This window comes from Capsaspora owczarzaki (genome assembly GCF_000151315.2).
Source record: "Capsaspora owczarzaki ATCC 30864 unplaced genomic scaffold supercont2.6, whole genome shotgun sequence".
Lineage (NCBI taxonomy): Eukaryota > Filasterea > Ministeriida > Capsasporidae > Capsaspora > Capsaspora owczarzaki.
This window is the reverse complement of record NW_011887297.1, coordinates 1,319,022-1,339,165: the sequence shown is the minus strand read 5'-3', so window position 1 is coordinate 1,339,165 and position 20,144 is coordinate 1,319,022. Positions and strand designations below refer to the sequence as shown.

Genomic DNA, 20,144 nt, shown 5'->3' with positions numbered 1-20,144 from the left:
GTTTCCAACTGAAGTGACCAAATTCTGCCTTTCGAGAACCAAGAAAAAAAAAACAAAAAGATCTCGATGCGCGAGTGCGTGAAGTCCATCCACGAGGCTCGAGTGCGAGAAAATGGTTGCGGTACAAGCAAGAGCAACACACAACAACGATCGAGGAATCTGCATCATGCGCGAGTGCAGCCAATGGTTTTGACTCGCTCTTGTTCCCAGTCCGACATCGCCGGTGTCAGCTCACCGAGGTGTTTTGGGCAACACTCGACATGCTGCAACGTGGGCTCGAGTAGGGAATCGATCGAAACGGCGATTGGCGATTGGAACAACAACAACAACAGCAACAACAACAACAACAAACAACAGCAACAACAAAAAGAAGAACGCGATCAAAAACCTGAAACCTCAACCAATTCAGAGTCCAATAGGCGATTTCGCACGTGCACCAAACAGAGCGGGGTTGCCATGAGGATCTGAACTCTTCTTCAATCCACAGGCCACGATACTGCTCGTCGTGATAAAGATGTGTCACCGCTGCACTCGACCCTTGCGGATCATGTGCTTGCTGCTTGTTCCCAGATGACCAATCCGCGCTTCCTACTCCTTTCGACACTTACTGCTTATTCGCCATCACCTTCCTGTCATGGGAACAATTTCCTACCTTTGGGAGGTCGCGCTGAGCCAATTATTCTCATTATTCTCGATCTGGCGAATGGATCGATCGGAGGAATTTTCAAAATAAGAACACCTCTGGCGTTCTTCCAGCACCCTCCGCGCCAGGAAGCTCGCGCCGTGCTCGTACTGGCCCCCATTCGTGCGAGCCCAGTGCTGTGCAAGCAATGGGCAGAGCTGCGCGTGCCAGGTGGCGAGAAACAGCGCTCCGGGAGCAACTGCCGATCCTCTGAGAGCAAACCGCAGTTCCGCTCGGGGGTTTTTCAAAGTAGGACTACTTCTGGCTCCTCCACTGCCGCCCATGCCACCGCGGTTTGCACTGTGCCATCCATGCAAGGATGCTGCTGGATGAGCACCGTGCGGAGCTACCGGTGCGAGGTGGCGCACGGACAACACACGGGGGAGAAGCATCGAGCATCGGGCTCTTTGGGAGGAACATCGGGCCATTTGGGAGCAACATCGGGGGATTTTTACATTCCAATGAACCTTTGACAGTTATTCCTACCGTTCGTCATGCCTCGCGCACTATAAAAGCAGATCCATTTTCGGTCACTTCGCTTCAGTCTTCTTTTTCACTCCTCCAAGTCCGCTTGAGTAAGGACCAAAGAGCGGTTTGCGCTGCGTGCTTTCCTTGCATACTGCTGGCTTGCGTTCACGTTACACTGCGTGCATAGTCCTCACGGGATTTGATTTTGCAGCTCTCTCTCTCTCTCCTCTCGCAACTACGATATTCTCGAAAATGCCTCACGTCGATCAGGTTCTCCTCCCCCTCATGTTTCAAGTCCTTGCGCGTCGTCTGACAAGAGCCGAAATGGCCAACATCCGCGCTGGAAACAGCTTCCGATTCTCCCGTCGCCGCGTCAAGCGCTGGACTGACGGTCGCCGCTGGGGCCGTGGGTACAGGTTGGCATCCGGCTCGTTTGTTTACAAGGAGATCGACGAACACGGCTCAATTTTGAGGAACGGTCTGACCAAAGTTGTTGGCGAAGACGACGACGACACGAGCGTCGGGACTGTGACTTACTCCAACACCGACAACAACGCCGCTGAGCTGAACAACTTCGTCGCACCCCCCGATTTGTTTGCTCCCCTTCTGAACGCCCATGCACGTGCTAATGATGAAATGCTGCTGCCGCTGATTCATCGTCTGATTGACCTCCTGAACGTCAACGTTGCCGACAACATCAATCCCGCACCGCCCCCGATTGCTGAGGCCCCCGCGATTGTGCGTGCTGATGTGCCGTTCGACCTCGATTCTCTCCTGCTCCCGCCTTTTCTTAACGACCTTGTCGATGACGAGCCCAAGTTTGCCGATCTTTTCATCGACAATGTCAACTTTGATGCTCCTGTCCAGCCCGCTGACTCGCCGATGGCGGCTGGTCTTCGCTTTATGCTGGATTCGCCCGTATTCCAGTGATGCGACGCACGCAACGAGCCTGGTGCTTTTTTGTTTTCGGTGGCGCGGAGACCATTTTGCTGTTTTTGTCTGCTTGTTCGTTGGTTTTCTGTTGTTTGTTTTCGTTTTTAAGCTTTGGCCGGTATTGAGCTCCCTGCCTTCATGTTAGCCTGCGTTTGCATATTAAACTATTCGGTTGTTTACTTTCACTTGTTTTGGCTTTGAATCGATGAAGTTGAGCGCGACAACATGCGACGTATGAACTTGATTCGAATTCGGACATTCGGACAAAACAAATCAACCGATCACTTTTTTTTTTTTTTTTTTTCCTTGTGTGTGTTTTTTCGGGCGGGATTGTTCTCCGTTTGCGACGCAAGTAAGCCACCGTGCATCACCCAAGGAGCGACCCACTCTTCCCTTCAGATCTCTTTGCTTCGGCTGGACGAATGGAGCGACACCACGCAAGAGCGCAAAAAGCATCGTCATTGCGCAAACAAGGAAAAAGCCGAAATCTTGGCACCATCACGGCACCTGAGTCGTCTGCTTTTGCCCCACCTCTCCTCGTTCGCCCCGCCGCCCTGATTCTTGGATGAATCCTGCTGCAAGCAGGCTAACAGAATCTAGCAGACGCACTTCACTGATGGATTGAATGGACCAGCCCGGCCCCCTGCTCAAAAACGAAATGGCTAAAATAACACAAAAACACCAAAACAAGGAAGAAATACACATTCCAAGCTCAGATCCTGCAATGGTCCGGGTTCACGCGTTGTCTCATTCCGCCGCTCTCTTGCGAGCGCAGTTCGTCAACAAAAAGTAGTGGAAGTGATTCAAGAAGCGAGCGCTGGGAGAGGGCTGACAGACAACGCGCTCAGGGGTGGGTGTGTGTAAAGCGGGACCCGGACTTTGCTTTTGCTCACCCAACACAATGCTCGAAGCCATCCATCCATACACATACCACTTGCTCTCAGCACTGCCATGTTGCGAGCAATGTTGAAAATGCTGCCAGCTCACTCTGTAAATGCCTGTTTCGCAGCACAGCAATCTTCAAAGATGGCAACAAAAGCATCAGCCTTTGGACTGCCTCTGCTGCTGCTGGTTCTGCTGCTGCTGCTCTGCGTGATAGGCCACGTCCAGTTGGCACAAGCAGTCAATGCGTGTGGCACTGGCGGTGTGTGTACTTGCACGGGAACTGCTGTCCAATGCATTGAACTATCACTCTCAGCCATTCCGAGCGGAATCCCACTCACCACGGATCAGCTGTAAGCGGTATTATCGTGAATTCGATCCTGACCAGAAACATTGACCTCCTTGATTGGCCTACGGTTGACAGATATCTGCAGGGCAATCTGCTCACCGGCATTTCTGCAAACTCATTCACAGGCTTGACTGCGCTAACTTACCTGTAAAGCAAGAGCCATGTAGGAGTCCCCACAAACCACTCACTCGATGGCCACTCTATCTTTGTAGGAATCTTGGCGACAACCAGATTACCAGCATTGCTGCCTCTGCATTCGCAGGCCTTAACGCGCTGGCACAATTGTAAGCAAGCAAAAGACATGAAGAATCGCACACAAGCGGCTCACTGTATTCTGTACACTGTCTGTAGGACTCTGCACGACAACCTGATCACTAGCATTTCTGCCTCTACATTCACAGGCCTGTCTGCGCTGAAGGTCTTGTAAGCAAGCAAGCAACAACAAATCACACACGAGGTACCCACACAAACGACTCACTCATTCGTACTGGTGCTGCATCTGCAGAGCTTTGAATGGCAACAAAATCGCGAACATTCCCGCCTCTGCATTCACGAGCGTGTCTTTGCTGAATTCTCTGTAAGCAAAATACAAGCATGAAGAACAGTTCCCAAACCGCTCGCTCACTGACGACTCTATCTGCAGTGACTTAGCTGCCAACCAGATCATCAGCATTGCTCCAACCGCTTTCACAGGCCTCAACGCGCTGACAGAATTGTAAGCAAGCAAGGCAGGACGAATCACGCACAAACGGCTCATGGCGTCTGTCTGTAGATACTTGTCCAACAATCTGATGGCCGCCACCCCCGCCTTTCCCAGCCTGAACTCGCTGAATATGCTGTAAGCCAGCGCAAACAGGAAGTATCACACAATGGCTCACTTTTTGCGAGTTAATATGTAGGAGTCTTTCTGGCAACCCAATTACTAGCATTTCGACAAACGCATTCACAGGCTTGACTGCGCTGAACTCCTTGTAAGCAAGCAAGCAAAGAATGAAAGAGCCTCCCAAACCGGCTGACTTATTGGTGACATTATCTGTAGGTATCTGAACAGCAACCAGCTCTCCAACATTTCGACCTCTGCATTCTCAGGCCTGACTGCGCTCAGTTTCATGTAGGCAAGCACAGATGTAAAGATTCTCAACTACCGCTTACTCGTTTGCGACTCTGTTTGTAGGGATCTGTCCGCGAACCAGCTCGCCGACATTTCTGCAACCGCCTTCACCGGCCTGGCTGGGCTGAAGCTATTGTAAGCAAGCTTAGGTGCAGGAAGAATCACAGACAAACAACTCACTTTTTGGCAACTCGATCTGTAGATATCTGCAAAACAACGTGATCACCAGCATTTCCGCTAACGCGTTCACAGGTCTCACAACTCTGACGACACTGTAAGCAAGCAAAAAATTGGGACGAAACACACACTGACACGCAAACAAATCTAACTCGTTCGTCACATTGTCTGTAGGTATCTATCCAAAAACCGGATAACTAGTCTTCCCGTAGTCACAGGCATGAGTGCGCTAAAGACCTTGTGAGTAAGCAAATGCCGTGAAGAATTGCACAAAGCCGACTCAATCGTTTGACCTGTAGGAGTTTGGAGAATAACCGGATCACCAGCATTCCCCCCTCTGCGTTCGCAGGCGTGAATGCGCTGAATATCATGTAAGCAAGCAAAGAGGAACAACAGCATCACGCGCCAGCGGCTCACTCGGATGCGATTCTTCATGTAGGAGTTTGACTTTCAACCAGATCACCATTATTCCCGCAAACGCATTCACGGGTCTGACGGCGCTGACTTATCTGTAAGCATGCACGCTGAATGCAAGTATTCGATTTGCTTCTTACTCGGTGGTACTTTCAGGACTTTGAATGACAACCCCTTCACCACTTTGCCGCCTGGTCTGTTCCAGGGCCTGCCAAACAGCCTGCGCCTGTCGTTTGGTTCTGGCCTGTATTACCAATATCTGAGACCGAACAACTTTACCTTTGGTGGAAATACTGTCGCTCCGCCCAGCACATACGGCAATGCAACCTATCCCTACAGTACGTTTCGAGGCGACTGCAATTGCCCTGTGCTTCATTTCATTGACGTTTGTGATCTGCAGAGTGTCATACATCCTGTGCCACCTGCTATGCCTCAGGGAACGGCTCGTGTTGCGGGACCAATTGTCTGGCCTGTGATTCGTCCGCTACATGTAGTCAGTGCTATGACGGCTATGGCTTGATGAGTGGATCCTGCGTTTCATCCGCTTCCATTTCCTCCGCCGCATTTGCTGCGTCCACCCAATCTGCCTCAGCTGCCTCTGTCGCCTCCGCATCAGTCGCCTCAGCCGTCTCTGGCTCGGTAGCGTCCGCTGCGACAAAAGCATCCATCGCCTCCGCCGCTTCAGCCGCTTCCGCGCAATCTGCCTCAGCTGCCTCCGCTGCCTCAACCATGTTTGCATCAATCGCCTCGGCCGCCTCTATCTCGGGTGCTTCTGTGGCGTCAGTTGTGACAAAAGCATCGATCGCCTCCGTCGCCTCGATAAAATCGGCCTCGGCTGCCTCGATTGCATCAACCAGATCTGCATCGGTCGCGTCAGTCGCCTCAGTCGCCTCAGTCGCTTCTGCATCTGTTGCCATGGCTGCCTCGGCTGCTTCTTTTGCTTCAACCGCCTCTGCCTCGATTGCGTCTCTTGTTTCCGCCACTTCTGCTTTGTCGGCATCTTTTGCTTCACGCGCTGCAGCGTCTTCGGCGTCCATTGCCTCACAGGCGTCCGCATCGGTCGCTTCTGTAGTTTCCGCTACCTCGGCGCTCTCGGCGTCTGCCGCGTCAACCGCATCGGCATCTGCGGCGTCTGCTGCATCTACCATTGCGAAAAACGGTGGCGGTTTCCAAGACTCATCTCCAGCTGCTGCCATCGCTGCTGCAGTTGTGGCTGTTGCCGTTGTTGCGATAATTGCAGTGGTATTCATCGCGTGGCGACGCCGGCGCTCGCAACGTCGTTCAGCCATGAAACCAAAGGACTCGGCGGACGCAGTTGAGATGACAATCTCTCCCCTGAACCATTCGACTCGATTCCCCAAAGCAGAGAAAACTCTGGCCTACGACAATGTCAGCCATAAGCAGCCAGAACCGACGGACTCTGCCGGTCCCATCTATCACGAGGCGTCAGAACTGGCAGACTCTTCTACGCCCTATTCGACGCGAGCTCATAGAGAGGAGGGCAGCTCATCAGCTTACGCTACAACCGGTCAAAGGCAGCCAGAACCCTTGTACCACGCCATCTCACCGACCTCTACAGAGCTGGTCTACGACAATGAAAGCGTGTACCTTGCTGGCAGCAATTCTCATCGCGTTCGTGAAGGGTTGACGATTGTGAAGTACCTTGCAAGCGGCAACTTTGGCGATGTAGCCCTTGGTCAGGTGCCGTTCAACTTGTTGCCCCAACGAGCACAAGCCTTGCTTGGACCTGCAGCATCCGACACGGTGCAAGTTGCAGTCAAGTCTCTCAAGTCTGATGCAGACGAGAAATCCCGAAAGGACTTTGAAAGCGAGGCGAAATTGATGGCTCCGTTTGTGCACCCTAACGTTGTTCGCATGCTCGCAGCCCTGGTCGAGTCAGAGCCCCACCTCGTTCTGCTCGAGTTTGTGCAGTACGGAGACTTGCGCATGCTGCTGCAAAAGTCCAAGCTTTACTCTCTTTGGTGGACTCAGAACGAGCAGGTGTATGTCATTCGCCAGATTGCACTCGGCATGGAATATCTGGGCACGCTCCACTTTGTGCACCGCGATCTCGCCGCGCGAAACTGTCTTGTGGGGCAAGGAATGGTGGTCAAGATTGCTGATTTTGGACTTTCTCGCGAATTGGGCACCGACGATGATTATTACCGCATGGAAACGCGAGGCAAACTTCCTGTGAAGGTGGGGTCAACGTTGTGAACAGGCTGCTTCTAGTTGCTTACAAACTGATTTTTGTTGATCCTGCCATTTTTAGTGGATGGCACCGGAAACAATTACTTTCCGCAAGTTCTCGTCCATGTCGGATGTGTGGTCGTTTGGTGTGACAGCCTGTGAGTAGAGTCATACAGGTGCTGAAAGATTGGCACTTGCATCTCACTTGGGTTGATGTATTGTGGTAGGGGAATGCTGCAGTTATGGTGCAACTCCGTACGGCACGCTGAAGGCCACGGAGACACTGGCTCATGTGGAGGCTGGTGGTCGCTTGCCCATGCCTGAGCACTGCGCAACCGACTTGTTTAGCCTGATGCTGAGTTGTTGGAATCTGATCCCGGACCTGCGGCCAAGCTTTACGCAGCTCGCCAAAGCTCTGAAAAGCTTTGAGGATGGCACGAACATTCGCGACATTGGCGCAATGGTGTAAATGCGCACCCAATGAGGCCTGAGCACAACTTGGCTCGAGTCAGCTTCGTGGGGCTGTGTGTGTGCACAATTATCACTTTTGACGTTGAATTTGAGCTTGAGCTTTGGTAAAATACCAGTGCAATGACACGAGGTACAGCCTGGCAACATCCAACCAACTCAAACACAAGCGAGAAAACGCGAGACAACAAAGTCACATACAGTACAAAACGTGCTACGCTCGCACACACACTCATACACTCACACACAAACAAAAAAACAACAACATTTTCAACTCAAAAAACTTCAAACAAACACACTTCACCAGTTCGGAACTGCACTCACTCCAGACTGTCGCTGTGAGGATTGTGCAGCCGTAACAGCTGTGTACGCATGGATTCCATCTCTTTTATGAGCCGGGCATTCTCGTGACGCAGGGCTTTGACCTCTTGAACTGCCTGCTTGCCAATGAATTTGTCGACTCGGCTCGAATCCTCTTCCTCGTGGCCCGAAGACATTTCCATCTCACCGCCAGACTTGTGATTGCTACCGCTACCGTTGCCACCGGCATTTGCAGAGGTCTTGGGGTGGCTTCCTCCTTGATTGGATCCACGATAGGTGCTGGTCGAGCCATCGTTGCCCTTGCCTCGGAAAATCAAGTAAAACTTTGGTGCAAACAAAATCGCGATAGCAGTCAGCACGGTGACGAGCACCTCGAGTGACTGGATGACAAAGTAAAAGTCAGCCGAGCCGGTGGTAGAGTTGAGGATGATTTGCAGAATGACGCCCACAACAATCCAGTTGTACACGGCAAGCCCAATGTACTTGGACTCGTTGAACGCGGAGGGGGCTTTGCGGACGCGGTAGCACAGGAGAGCCAGCCCGATCATTGCAACCAGCTCTTGAAGGTACATGGCAGTGTCCCACCAGGTGACTTCGCAGACTTGATAGCTTTGGTTGTTGGAAATGAGGGTGCTCGCCTTGGGAGGGCTCGAGACAGTCCATGCAACCAGATTGACACAGCCATATGCAACAATCAGCAGGAAGCGGAACAGCAGTACGCGGTCGGTCAGGTGAGGAGCCTTGCTTGACTTGAGGTTGAACACACTGGCGATGCGGAAGGTTTTCAACGCGAGCGCGCCGAAAATAATTACAAAGCCAAGGTGGCGTGCCCAAACACGCGCAACGCAAAATCCAGTGACAATGGTCTCCTGGTGACTGAACAGAATCCAGAACATTGACCACGCGGCTCCGAGCAGCATTAGCAGCAAGAACTTGGGACTGGCAGAGAGAATGGCACGGACGCGGCGATAGTGGACAACACCCAGCGCCATGGCGACAAACAAGGCCAGCTCAAGAGCTGCAATGACCAAAAAGGCAACACGGAGGCCCGAATCGACTTCGGAAGGGGTGACGAGGCGTGAAGGGTCGGGCAAGTAGGGCTCCAGGGTTGCGAAATTCGCCTGCACCCACTCGCACGAAGCCTCCTCGAGGGTCAGCCCGGCAAAGTAGACGCGACCCAGAATGTTTGACTGATCGTCGCCAGTGTAGCTGAACTGCTTGACGTAGTCGAACGCAACAGAGTTTTTCGACGAGAGTTTGGAGGAAGCCAACTTGATGACTGGTTTGCCTCGGTATCCGCAGCGGTACACTCCGGCTGGTAGTTTCAAATGACGCGGGTTGTGGGGGGGGGGTGAGCAAGATGCAATGAGCGTTTGAGCACAATAATGGTATGAAGGGGGTGTGGGAATGAGCCTGCGTTTCTCGTCTGTCCAGCCGACTTACTTTCATTGCAGTGCGATTGATATTCGGGCAATTGCACCCGACGGAGACGGATGGGCGAGTTGTCGGCAAAGGCAAAATGTGGCTTGCCAGCGTAGGTGATGAATGGCTGGCGTAGATAGTACGCAGCTCCCAGCACCTGAACGATGGCATTCAGAGTCGCTTCTGGCCCAAGGTCCGGAACAGGGCACACGACATTCATGTTCAGCTCCAACCCTTGGACAATTTCGCGGTCGAGCGCGTTCCATGAGTCGGGCACCGTCCACATCGTGATGGGTGCACCTTCGTCTTCCAGGTTGGCGCGGTCGCGAATGTTGGTCAAAAAGTATTCAATGGCAGCGTTGCAATCTTGCATGACGGCCGACGCGTTGAGTGCCAGGTTGCAAGCCTCGCTTTGCAGGATGGCGTCGACATCGTCCACGGCACTGCGCAGCGTGCTATTGTCCATCACAAGCCCTTCAGGAATCGTGTCCAGTCGGAACACGGAGAGAATGCGCTCATCGCTATCAGCAGAACGAGCGAAATGAACGGACAGTCAGTGGGGATGACGGTTGCGCACACACACAGACCATCAGCTCTCAAACGCCCGACCACACTCACTAGAAGGCAATGTAGCTGTCCATGATTGGATTGATTTCCCAGGTGTATTCGGGGATGAACCAGCCCGTTTCGGCAACCACGCCCGAAGGTCCAGCTGTAAACACCACAAACGCAGTTGGTGAGATCTTTTCATCTTGGAAGCATAGACTCGATGTTGGAGAACAGAGCACAACAAACAAAAACGGTTTACCATTCACGACAGACCGGAGGTTGTTGACATAGTGCTGGAGCAGCTCTGGCACGTCATCGCTGTACACTTCCAAAAGCAAGTCCGTTGTTCCTGTCGACAGGGACTCGAATGCTTCTTCGTACGTCTCATAGACGGACGTGGTGGTTGGAAGACCGAGCTTTTCCTGTATTGTTTTTGGTTGTTGTTGTTTGTGGGATGAGTCACATTTGTTGTAGTTGTGTCACGTATTCCTCCCAGCTGGTAAATAGTGCACACCAGCGTCATCATTTACCGACCTCAATCAGAATTTTTGCAATGCTCCAGCTTGTGCGGGACGAGTCGCGGTTGTTGACAGCGAGATTGATCGGCGCAATATCGTCTCGCAGCGGACCTGGCAGCAATTCAGTGTGTTTGTGTGTTTTTGTGGAATTTTTTCAATTGCACAGCAGTCCGTCAGTTGAATGCAGTCACATTGGAATGGAGTGGGGAGGGGGGTCAGCGGTACAAAACATCAAAAAAAAAAAAAACGTCAAAACCGAAACAACAACAACAAAAAAAAAGAGTCAACAAACGAAGATTGTGGAATGCGATTGAGCAAGTCGCAAAAAAACGCAATCACAGCGAATCACAGAATGACGATGGCGACGTGTACGACCAAGATGCAGAAGCACACTTCAGGGCTGTCGAAGCGGGGAGGGCAACTCATGGTTATGGAGTGGATGAGCGAGCAATCGACATATGATTTTTTTTTTCTGTTTTTGTCGTTGACTTTTCACACTCGTGTCTCAAAATCCAGCGACAGTCAGCCTCACACTTTGAAAATGACGAGTTCAGAAGTGGAGAGTGAGTGTGCGAATGGCAGTTGTGTGTGTGAGGGGGAGGGGGAGGGGGGTGAGACGCGCGTCAAGCATCCATGTCGTGTGAGTGTAACGGTGGAGCATTTTTTTTTTTTTTTTGCGTGTGCGTGTGGGTTTTGTCAGAACGCTCCCCCCAATTCTCGTCTCTGGCCATTGAGATGGCGTCCCTGCCGAAATGTGGTGGATCTACTCACGGCGCTCAGATTCGGGAAAGCAGGCGCCGGAAGCATGGCCTGCCAACGCCAGGACGAGCAACGCGAGGAGACTTGTCACCCCACTGATTTTCATTGTGGTATGATTGATTGTTTTGGTTTGTTTTTCCCAGCCAGAGCAAGGTTTCGGACCAGAGCAAGGATGTGACACAGGCAGTGCGAAGCCACAAGCCCAACAGGAAAATTGATGAATGAACTGAAAAAGAAATCGATGCATTTGGCAACATCGAAAAAGCCAAAAACCAAAAAACCAAGCCAAAAACAACAATTACTGCTGTTATCACTTTGGATAGTCAAAAAGCCAGCCACAAAGTGCAATCAACAATGACTCACCCGTCGACTTGATTGTTGTATTTTTTTTTTTCGAGGGGAGAGCGGGAGAGAGAGGATGGGCGGAAGGCAATTTAGAAAACCAAAAAGAACGAGCTTTTGCCTCAGATCTAGATTGGAATCGACTGTGATCTGACTCAACTGCCACAGTCATGCGGACCTAATCAATGCTCATCCCATGAAAACGGAGCTTATTTGCGATTCAGCCAATTTTTTCTTTCTTTCCTTCTCTCTGTGGAAAACGGGCTTGCCCATCTGCTGATCAGCTTTCGTCACCTTCCCCCGCACGCCTTGCTCCAGCAATCACCAGCTGGTACCGGTCGCGTGGTCATCGGGCTTGTTCTTCTTCTTCTTCTTCTTTGATGTTGGCCGCGCGCTCGATGCCTGAAGCTACACATTTCAAGTGTCAAGTTCCGCGCGAGATTGAGTGAGAAGCCATGGTGACTCAACCCCGTTTCTGCGCTTCCGCTCGTGTCTATTTTTAAGGTTTTACATCCATCCAGTCCCGTCGAAAGCCGCGCAGACCCAAAAGCGCTACCCGACTGACTCGCAGACAAGCGAGCACAGAGCTGGCACAGAGCAGAAGGCTCTGTTCCATGGCTGATACGAGAAAGGCAACGCAACGCTGCATCCGAAAGTAGCTTTTTTTGATCACGATGCTCGCCCGATCGCGAGTACGTTTTTTGACCTGTTAGCATGGCAACGGACTCTGAGCGGGACGAATGTACAGTCTTTAGTAGCATCGTGGATGAAATGGCTGGATGGTTGTTGAGTGAAAATCCGATTGGCAACAATATTGGGTTGAAGCACTCAAAGGGGTACTCGGCGGTGAGCAGCGAGCGACAGTAGTTCACTAATACACATCAATTTGACTGCTGCATGTGAATGAGTGACGCTTGTCAATAGGTGATCCAGCAGACTTCCAAAACCTGTCAAATCCGGGAAGTTTCACACCCCGATCTTCAAACAAATCCCCCTTCTCGCCCAATATTGTGTGTATGTTCATGCCTGCATCGATATTACACCAATAAAGTGCAATGCGAAACTCGGTCTGAGCAGAGCAGTCCTTTTGCCTCTGCCTCACATCTACAACTTGCATTTGAACAACACGATGAGCGACGACGACGACGCGCCAAGCCTCTCCGCGCACGCAATGGCAGCACTTGCCGCCTTCTACCAAGAGCAGCGAGCGCGGGACGAGCTGATGGCTGCGGCCGAGGCTGCCGCGAGTCAGCCTGCCGCCAACGCCGACGACGACGACCAGGCTGCCGCTTCTGCCACGCTCGACATTGACCACATCCACGAGAACTGGCAGCTCTCGCAATTCTGGGTATGTCACCAGCTCTTTTGGGGTTGAGTTTTGCTTTGGTCTGCTGCTGTGTCGCTGCTCCAGCAAAACCCTCGTGTACCCTTCAGTCTGACTCTCTGCGTATCCCTGAACTCGGCATACATTGCATCATTGGATTGGAAATGAAACCATGTCTCACACACAACAAAACAAATGGATTGTAGTACGACGCTGCCACGATCGACAAGCTTGCTTCTGCTGCAGTCACCGCGGCAGGCGCGTCTGGAAGCATTGCACTGCTCAGTACCCCGTCGCTATACAAGCGAGTCAAGGAACTGGCTGTTGCTGCCAAATGCAGGGGTCGGATTGTGCTACTCGAGTACGATACGCGGTTCAAGGTCTACCCGGATTTTGTCGAGTACGACTACAACCACCCGCTGACCTTCAAGCCCTACCATGCGAGCTGTGCACCTCTCGCAGAGCATTCATTCGACGTCGTTGTTGCCGATCCACCATTCTTGGCCGAGGAGTGTCTGACCAAGACGTCCGAGTCTGTCAAGTATCTCGCCAAGCGCGACATTCTCTTGTGCACAGGTTTGTCGTCCGCTGTGATCTCGTTGTTTGTTTCAGTTTTTTGTGCTTGTCGTTGTGCTCAAGATGCAGTGTGTGCACCCTGACTTATGTACTTTGCCTTGATTCATCTCTCGCCAGGTCTTGTGATGCGCAAACATGCCGCCAACCTCCTTGGTCTGCGCCTGTGCCAATTCCGACCCGTCCACTCCGGCGGGCGACTGAGCAACGAGTTTGCTTGCTATGCTAATTTTGACTCTGCTCTTGGTTGGGACACCACGACGACTGCCGAGTAAAAAACACGTTTCAATTTTTGGGTTTGCTTTGTTGTGATTATTTCAACTGGTGGGCATCGTTCTTGAAGGTCGTCATGGGGTAGAAGTGATGGATCAAGGGTTCAACGTGCCATCTTTAAGGAATGGAAAGCAAGGGTAGAGAATTTCACGGAAATTTCCAAACTCAACCAACAAAAACGCCCGAAGTGCTGTACGATGCGCTGCAAACAGGAAAGGCGTTGACCAAACAACAAAAAGCATCTCTTTACTTGTCCACAACCACAGGGCTGATCCAGCAGCCAAGCCTTCACTTTCCACCAAACAAACAAACAAAAACACAAAACACAATTTCAGGCAGCCTGCTTGCGAACGGCGCTCTCGGCCCAAACCCACTTCGGCTTGACCCCAAACACCTCAAGGACGGGTCTTCCGCGCCATTCGAGGGGCTGGTCCAAACCCAACGCGTGCAGCACGGTTGGGGACGTGTCAACCAGGCTCACAGGCGTGGACAGCGGAGTTTCGGGAGTTGGTGCGGGCGGTACCATCGCGCCGTATGCCATCCATGTCGTTTCAATCTCGCTCAGACTCCATCCGCCGTGGTCTTTGCCTTGGCTGTCGCGACCGTGGTCGGATACAATCAGCAGCAGCGTCGTCTCCTTCATTCCGGCGGCCTCAATCGTCTCCAGCAGCTCGCCAAGCATTTGGTCGGTCGTGCGGAGCGCTGCTCGGTATTCACTGCCACTGCCATGGTCGTGTCCGGCGTGATCCACGTCGTCCAGGTGGATGAACGTCAGCCGTGGTTTGGCACTGAGCAAATGCGCTTTGGCACAGTCGATTGTCTTGCGGTCTTGGTCGGCAAACTCCCTGTCAAAGTCGACGCACTCACGCGGCAGCGTCAGCGTGCTGATGCCAGGCCATGCATAGATGGACGCTGTGGCAGAGTCGGGCTCCTGCGCCTTGAGCACCGAGAACAGGTTTGGGAACGGGACGGCGGAACCCACAATCGACGGAACCGCCTGCGGACCGTCCAAGCGCCAGTCGTTCGAGTCGACGCCGTGGATGGACGTATCGGCGCCATACAGAATGGAGGCCCAGTTGGGCTTGGACCAGGTCGGCGCGACGGCCCGCGTGTGGTCGCTGTAGCGTCCATTTGCGCGAATGCGTGCGAAATTGGGCAGTCGGCCGCCCTGCAGCTCGACCAGGAACTCGGGCACGGCAATCCCGTCAATGCCAAGCACGACCACGTGTGCTGCAGATCCGAATCCGCCATTCACGGGTGGTGCGGCGGCTGACATTTGGAAAACAAGTCGAGTGCGGTTTTGACTTGTCGGAGTTCCGTCGTTGATTTGTTCAAAGCGGATCAAAAGGACTGAACGAGTGTATCATGTAGTGATTGTGAAAGAATACATTCAGTCGAAAACACTGCAAAGTGTGAGACAAACGATGAGTGGCTTACGATCGGACGGATTCTGAGATTCTGAGATTTCCTCCAAGGAACAATTCCGCAACAACTCAGACTCGCCTCCCCCTCAGCTACAGTTACAACAAAGTCCCCTCCTCGAATCGCGAGTTTGTGTGTGTGTGGGTTGATTTAGAGTGCCAGTCCAGTTCTTTCCAATACAACCATGAGCTTTGCGTCGTACCACGACAACATTGAGCTGGGCGACACTGTCATTCTCTACTTGGTAACAAAAAAAAAAAAAAAAACAGCGAGACAAAGCGGCAGATTCAGCATTGCTGTTACAAACGTGGCAGCCCTGCGCGCGTGTCATTGAGCGGACAGCTGAGCGAGGGAGGCAACGGGACTCCACGTTGGGTCGATCAAAGCCGCCATTTCAACTTGTCAACCACACTCACTCACTCGCTCACTGTGCAACACATGACTCTGACGTGCTGGTCTGTCTTGGCGAAACAAATCAGAGCCCAACAGAGCTCGAGGCAATCACGATCAAGCGCGGCGGCGTCGAACGCAACAAGTTTGGCGACTTCCCTCATGCGAACATGATTGGCAAGCCATTCGGCTCAAAGGTACATCCATGCATATGCAACGTAGTCCTAGCAAGCAAGTGCTGCGAGCTGGAAGGCCAGCCGGAAGCAGAGAAGCGATCGGATCTCTGCGCTCTCCTCATCGTCACGCTCAATCTTGCCCTTGCGGACACCCAATTGTCGCACAGATCTATGCAATGAACAAGCGATCGTGGATTATGGCGCTGTACCCAACCCCCGAGCTGTGGACCCGAGCTCTGCCGCATCGCACGCAAATCATCTACTCGACGGACATCAGCCTCGTTGCCATGTACCTCAACCTGAAGCCAGGCTCTGTTGTCATTGAGAGCGGTATGGCATTGTTTTTCGTTTCTCTGTGGTTTCTATCATGACTCGTTGCTGGCTTTGCACGCGGTCTGACAATGCCGTGTTGGGTGTTTCAGGCACTGGAAGCGCCTCGCTGTCCCACGCCATCATCCGGACAGTGGCGCCCACGGGGCATTTGCACACCTTTGAGTACCACGAGCAGCGCGCTCAGCTGGCAAGGTATAGTGTTTTGTGGTTTTGGGGGCGGTGCTTTTTTTTTTTTTTTTGCTTTTTGTTTTCCAACTTTTCATCCTCGTCTTGGTGTTGCAGGCAAGACTTCGAAGCACATGGTCTTAGCCATCTTGTCACTGTTCGTTGCCGCGATGCGTGCAAGGAAGGCTTTGGACTGGAGCGTGTCGCAGATGCCGGTATGTTTTTGGTTTGTTTGGCTTGCGCTGTTTTCCTTCAGCAACTGAACACTCGCTCATTACATCCTCCCTCGATAGTGTTCTTGGATTTGCCCTCGCCGTGGGACGCTGTTGAATCTGCTACGCGAGCTCTGAAGGTACAAGGCTTGTCCCACGTCTCGTGTATTGCCGCAACCTGTGTTCACCATTGGCTTTGTTTTGTTTCTAGGGTCCTGGCGCCAAGCTGTGCTCTTTCAGCCCGTGTCTTGAGCAAGTCCAGAAAACCTGCACAAGGCTGCGAGCTCTGGGCTACCAAGGTATGGAAGGACTGCAGGTTGGCAAAGTTTCGCGTTTCTGATATTGACAATCACCACCTTCTCTTCCCCTCCCTTCGCTCTCCCCCTCATCAGACATTATCACCTATGTTGGCTTGATCCGTCACCTCTCCTTCTCGCACACCAAGATGCAAAACTTTGTCATTCGGCCAAACCCTGTATGCGCGCTTTCTTTTGTTCAAGCTGTTCCATCGCATTCTCACCTCGCGCTCTGCCACCCCAACAGAAGGGCACTAATAGCAACAAGCGGACGGCCGAACAATCAGAGGCCACTGATGGAGACGCCCAGAGCGTGCAGCCTTCCGCCAAGCGGGAGAACATTGAAGCAGAGGACGAGGAAACGCAAGCCAGCGAGACCGCTGTGGTTGGCAATCCAGGCGTCAAGTGGGCTCCTATTGAGTTTGCCACCGAGTTTATGACTGGGCGCCCGGCGCCCTCCGTCAGACATGCAAGGCCACACGGGATATTTGACCTTTGCGACACGCCAATGCTGAGCTATTGTTTTCGTGGTGATGGTTTGATTGTTCAAAATGATCAATAGTTTAATTCGAAGCATCTACAAGAGTTTTTTTTTCTCTTTTCAAAATATGGACAATACATGAAGACACATTCATGCGCTGAGTTGGCTGGGCTTGGCATTGCGGCAGAGAGTTTCAAAATAATCCATCCGCGATTGTTCGAGCCACTTCAAAAAGACTGTTTGCCGTTGCTTTCGCGCGGAGAGACACTCTGAAGCACTTTGAGCACCTTGCGGGCTGTCGAGTAGATTGCCAAGCCCACTGGCCAAGTCGTGCTGCATTTGCCAGTGATTTCGAAGATTCAAGTACTGCTTGCGGGATGTCTGACAGGCATCAAAGTCATCCAAGATAGATGGCAGGTGAGGCTGTCCGCCTTTGAAAGCAACAGGTCACGCACTCGAAGAAGTGGGTGGATCTTACCTGGACGTGATTGTGGTTGCGCTGATAATGCAGCACGGCAACAAATAAATCCCACAGCGAAAACTCGGGCCACAAGACTTCGGCAAAGTACATGTGGGAGAAGGCGCTCTGCCAGAGCATAAAGTCGCTCAAACGGACTTCGCCAGACGTCCGAACAAACAAGTCTGGGGCATCGGCCGTGTACATGCATCGCTCAAACAAATCTTCGGTAATGTCGCTTTAAGGGTCAAAATCAGGGGAGGTGGGGTTGGAAGTTGGTTTCCAAAGAAGGTGGACAAAGAAGAGCCGTCGAGCGGAGGGGTGGTAATTGTGAGTGATGGTGGCAGCGAGCAACAACAAAAAACACAAAATCGGGATCGGGGGTCTTACCTCTCTTGCAACCGCCCTTCTGACAAGCCTGTTGCAATTTGTTTTGTAGCTTCCACCATTTCATGACGTGATGTGTACGGGAAACAGATATTCAAGATGGATCTGTGGGAGAAGAGTGAGCGATTGTTCACGCGCTACGCATAAATTTCAGTCGTACTTTGAGTTATTTCGAGAAAGCGTAACGGCGCGAGCAATTGCCTGCTGGACATCCAATGGAAGCATTGTCACATCTCCCAAGACGCGTATGCTGACTCCGTGCTTTTGGATTACCTCGCTGTCGATGGGCACACACATTCCAAGATCAGCCAAAGACTGACCAAAGCAAAAAAAAAAAAAACAGACAAGCCCAGACAACCCTTCCAGCTCGGTTACCTTTCTTCAATCAAACGCGCAAACTTGACCTTGGCCAGGTCCATGAGCGCGGTGACCTCTTGCGACGACCGCTTGAAATTCTCAATACTAAACGCATACACCGTGACTATGCGAACGCCGAGCTCCAGGCACCAATCAAGTGTCTGTGAGAGTGCGAGTGGTGAGAATGTGAGGTGAGATGTCTGTACCACAAGTCGTCGTCGGGCTCATCAACCATCAACGCAACCAAGAACAGAGAAACCACACAAACCTGCTCGAGCTTGTCAAACCCCAGCGCGTGGCCCATGGCCGTGTTGACGTGAATCTTTTTCGCAAATCGACGGTTGCCATCCATGATGAATGCAACGTGTCTCGGGATGGGTCCGTGCTGCAGCAGTCGCATGCAGACGGATCGGCGCGGCATCCACCACGGGAGCTGGTCGGGAGCAGATGCGGCCGCCGACTTGCTCCGGAGTTGGCTGACAGACATGTCTACTGAGCGTTCTGGCGCTGCTTGTGGTGCTCCTTCCGAGGCGGCGTCTTGTTTGACCGTGGGCAACCCGTCCGCTCGTCGCAGCACGAGGCGGGACAGCTGCGCCGCGAGCGACCAGACGCGCCCCGCCACCGTTTGCGCCTCACCGCTCGGCGCAGGACTATCTCGTTCGTCCGATGCCACTGCGAGCGCGATCTGGGTGGCTGCAACGACGGCGGCGGTCGGCTGCATCGATGACGGGGAGGTGGAGGACGCGTGGCCCGGCTTGACCGATTTGGGCGGAGGTAACGCAGCCTCGGCTGGGCTTGCGACGGCGGCAGGTCCAGCAGCGTGCGTGTGTGATGGCACGGATTCGTCGAATGCTGTCAATGGGAGAACAAAGGGGGTTTTCGGGGGGAAGGGGTTTGGAGGGGTTTGTGAGCAAACTGAGAAATGGCCAATAATGCGATGCGATGGATTGATTGAGGCTTACGTGGCGGCATTGAAAAACGGGGAAACAAGGACTGGCTCTCAAACAAAGAGCTGTATTAGAATCAATCAAAGATTTTCGGATCCTGATTCCCTATGCAGGGGGGAAGGCAGAGGACATGGGGAATGGGAACGAAAGCCCATGGCAGCCCCAATCAATCTCAACGGATCCCCGTTCCACTGTGTCAATGTCCAATCTATCTCGATCACTCGCTCCAACAGCAGTTTTAGATCCAGTGATGTTGTGCCGATCCGTCCTGCAAGAGCCGAAAGCACTCCAACAGCGCCATTCAATTCAATTTCAACTCTCCTTTTCGCTCATGCAAGTCTTGCGAACTGAACACGGCGGTGATTTCACAGAATTTCTCGCTCATGATTGATGATCATGATGATGATGATGATGATCATGTTGATGATTGCGGAACATCCACTCTTTGTTTGCTTGTAAAGTTCGACCTCGAAAATCCAAAAATCAAAAAAAAAAAAAAAAAAAAAAAAAAAAAAAAAACTCGATGGAAAATTTTGAGCTTTGATAGTTGAATTGTTCAGCTGCTGCGATCACGCAAACTCTGGACGGGGCACTGAGCTGCGGTTGATCGGATGACGAGAGGAGGGCAGCGTGTGGTGTGTGACGCGCGGGCCAGCGCGACGACGACGACCATTCGGAACGAGAACAAGAACAAAAGAGAAAAAAAAAAAAAAAAAAAAAAAAAAACGCAAAGCTTTCCGTTCCTGGACACACTCACACACACACA

At 52.3% G+C, this 20,144-nt stretch overlaps 8 protein-coding genes across 8 annotated transcripts; 4 read left to right on the top strand and 4 right to left on the bottom strand.

Moving 5' to 3' along the window:
- Nucleotides 1-1,402: 1,402 nt before the first annotated feature.
- CAOG_04405 (hypothetical protein) lies at nt 1,403-2,080 on the top strand (the record flags this gene model as incomplete). The annotated part of the gene is made up of 1 exon (XM_004348183.1): nt 1,403-2,080. The coding sequence occupies one exon, from the start codon at nt 1,403-1,405 to the stop codon at nt 2,078-2,080; it is 678 nt and encodes a 225-aa protein (XP_004348233.1).
- Nucleotides 2,081-2,807: 727 nt separating this feature from the next.
- Nucleotides 2,808-7,675, top strand: CAOG_04404 (ephrin type-B receptor 3; the record flags this gene model as incomplete). The annotated part of the gene is made up of 9 exons (XM_004348182.1): nt 2,808-2,857; nt 3,527-3,598; nt 3,666-3,737; nt 4,354-4,425; nt 4,489-4,560; nt 5,173-5,354; nt 5,633-7,215; nt 7,289-7,364; nt 7,434-7,675. 9 exons carry the CDS (start codon nt 2,808-2,810, stop codon nt 7,673-7,675), a joined length of 2,421 nt encoding a protein of 806 aa, XP_004348232.1.
- Nucleotides 7,676-7,994: 319 nt separating this feature from the next.
- Nucleotides 7,995-9,883, bottom strand: CAOG_04403 (hypothetical protein; the record flags this gene model as incomplete). Its single annotated transcript, XM_004348181.1, has 2 exons — nt 7,995-9,310; nt 9,439-9,883. 2 exons carry the CDS (start codon nt 9,881-9,883, stop codon nt 7,995-7,997), a joined length of 1,761 nt encoding a protein of 586 aa, XP_004348231.1.
- Nucleotides 9,884-10,034: 151 nt separating this feature from the next.
- On the bottom strand, nt 10,035-11,349 carry CAOG_04402 (hypothetical protein; the record flags this gene model as incomplete). The annotated part of the gene is made up of 4 exons (XM_004348180.1): nt 10,035-10,129; nt 10,226-10,388; nt 10,501-10,595; nt 11,256-11,349. 4 exons carry the CDS (start codon nt 11,347-11,349, stop codon nt 10,035-10,037), a joined length of 447 nt encoding a protein of 148 aa, XP_004348230.1.
- Nucleotides 11,350-12,676: 1,327 nt separating this feature from the next.
- On the top strand, nt 12,677-13,775 carry CAOG_04401 (N(6)-adenine-specific DNA methyltransferase 2). Its single transcript, XM_004348179.2, has 3 exons — nt 12,677-12,933; nt 13,116-13,485; nt 13,603-13,775. Exons 1-3 carry the CDS (start codon nt 12,715-12,717, stop codon nt 13,755-13,757), a joined length of 744 nt encoding a protein of 247 aa, XP_004348229.2. The 5' UTR covers nt 12,677-12,714; the 3' UTR covers nt 13,758-13,775.
- Nucleotides 13,776-14,086: 311 nt separating this feature from the next.
- CAOG_04400 (type I phosphodiesterase/nucleotide pyrophosphatase) lies at nt 14,087-15,031 on the bottom strand (the record flags this gene model as incomplete). The annotated part of the gene is made up of 1 exon (XM_004348178.2): nt 14,087-15,031. The coding sequence occupies one exon, from the start codon at nt 15,029-15,031 to the stop codon at nt 14,087-14,089; it is 945 nt and encodes a 314-aa protein (XP_004348228.2).
- Nucleotides 15,032-15,348: 317 nt separating this feature from the next.
- Nucleotides 15,349-17,335, top strand: CAOG_04399 (tRNA(m1A58)-methyltransferase subunit TRM61; the record flags this gene model as incomplete). Its single annotated transcript, XM_004348177.2, has 9 exons — nt 15,349-15,421; nt 15,657-15,764; nt 15,911-16,073; nt 16,166-16,268; nt 16,359-16,456; nt 16,535-16,593; nt 16,665-16,752; nt 16,846-16,928; nt 16,997-17,335. Coding segments are annotated over exons 1-9 (1,018 nt in total), but the record flags the coding sequence as incomplete, so codon positions are not given.
- A 45-nt stretch (nt 17,336-17,380) lies between these two features.
- On the bottom strand, nt 17,381-19,403 carry CAOG_04398 (dehydrodolichyl diphosphate synthase; the record flags this gene model as incomplete). The annotated part of the gene is made up of 7 exons (XM_004348176.2): nt 17,381-17,611; nt 17,709-17,925; nt 18,078-18,179; nt 18,235-18,351; nt 18,450-18,592; nt 18,700-19,283; nt 19,394-19,403. 7 exons carry the CDS (start codon nt 19,401-19,403, stop codon nt 17,381-17,383), a joined length of 1,404 nt encoding a protein of 467 aa, XP_004348226.2.
- Between the last annotated feature and the right edge of the window lie 741 nt (nt 19,404-20,144).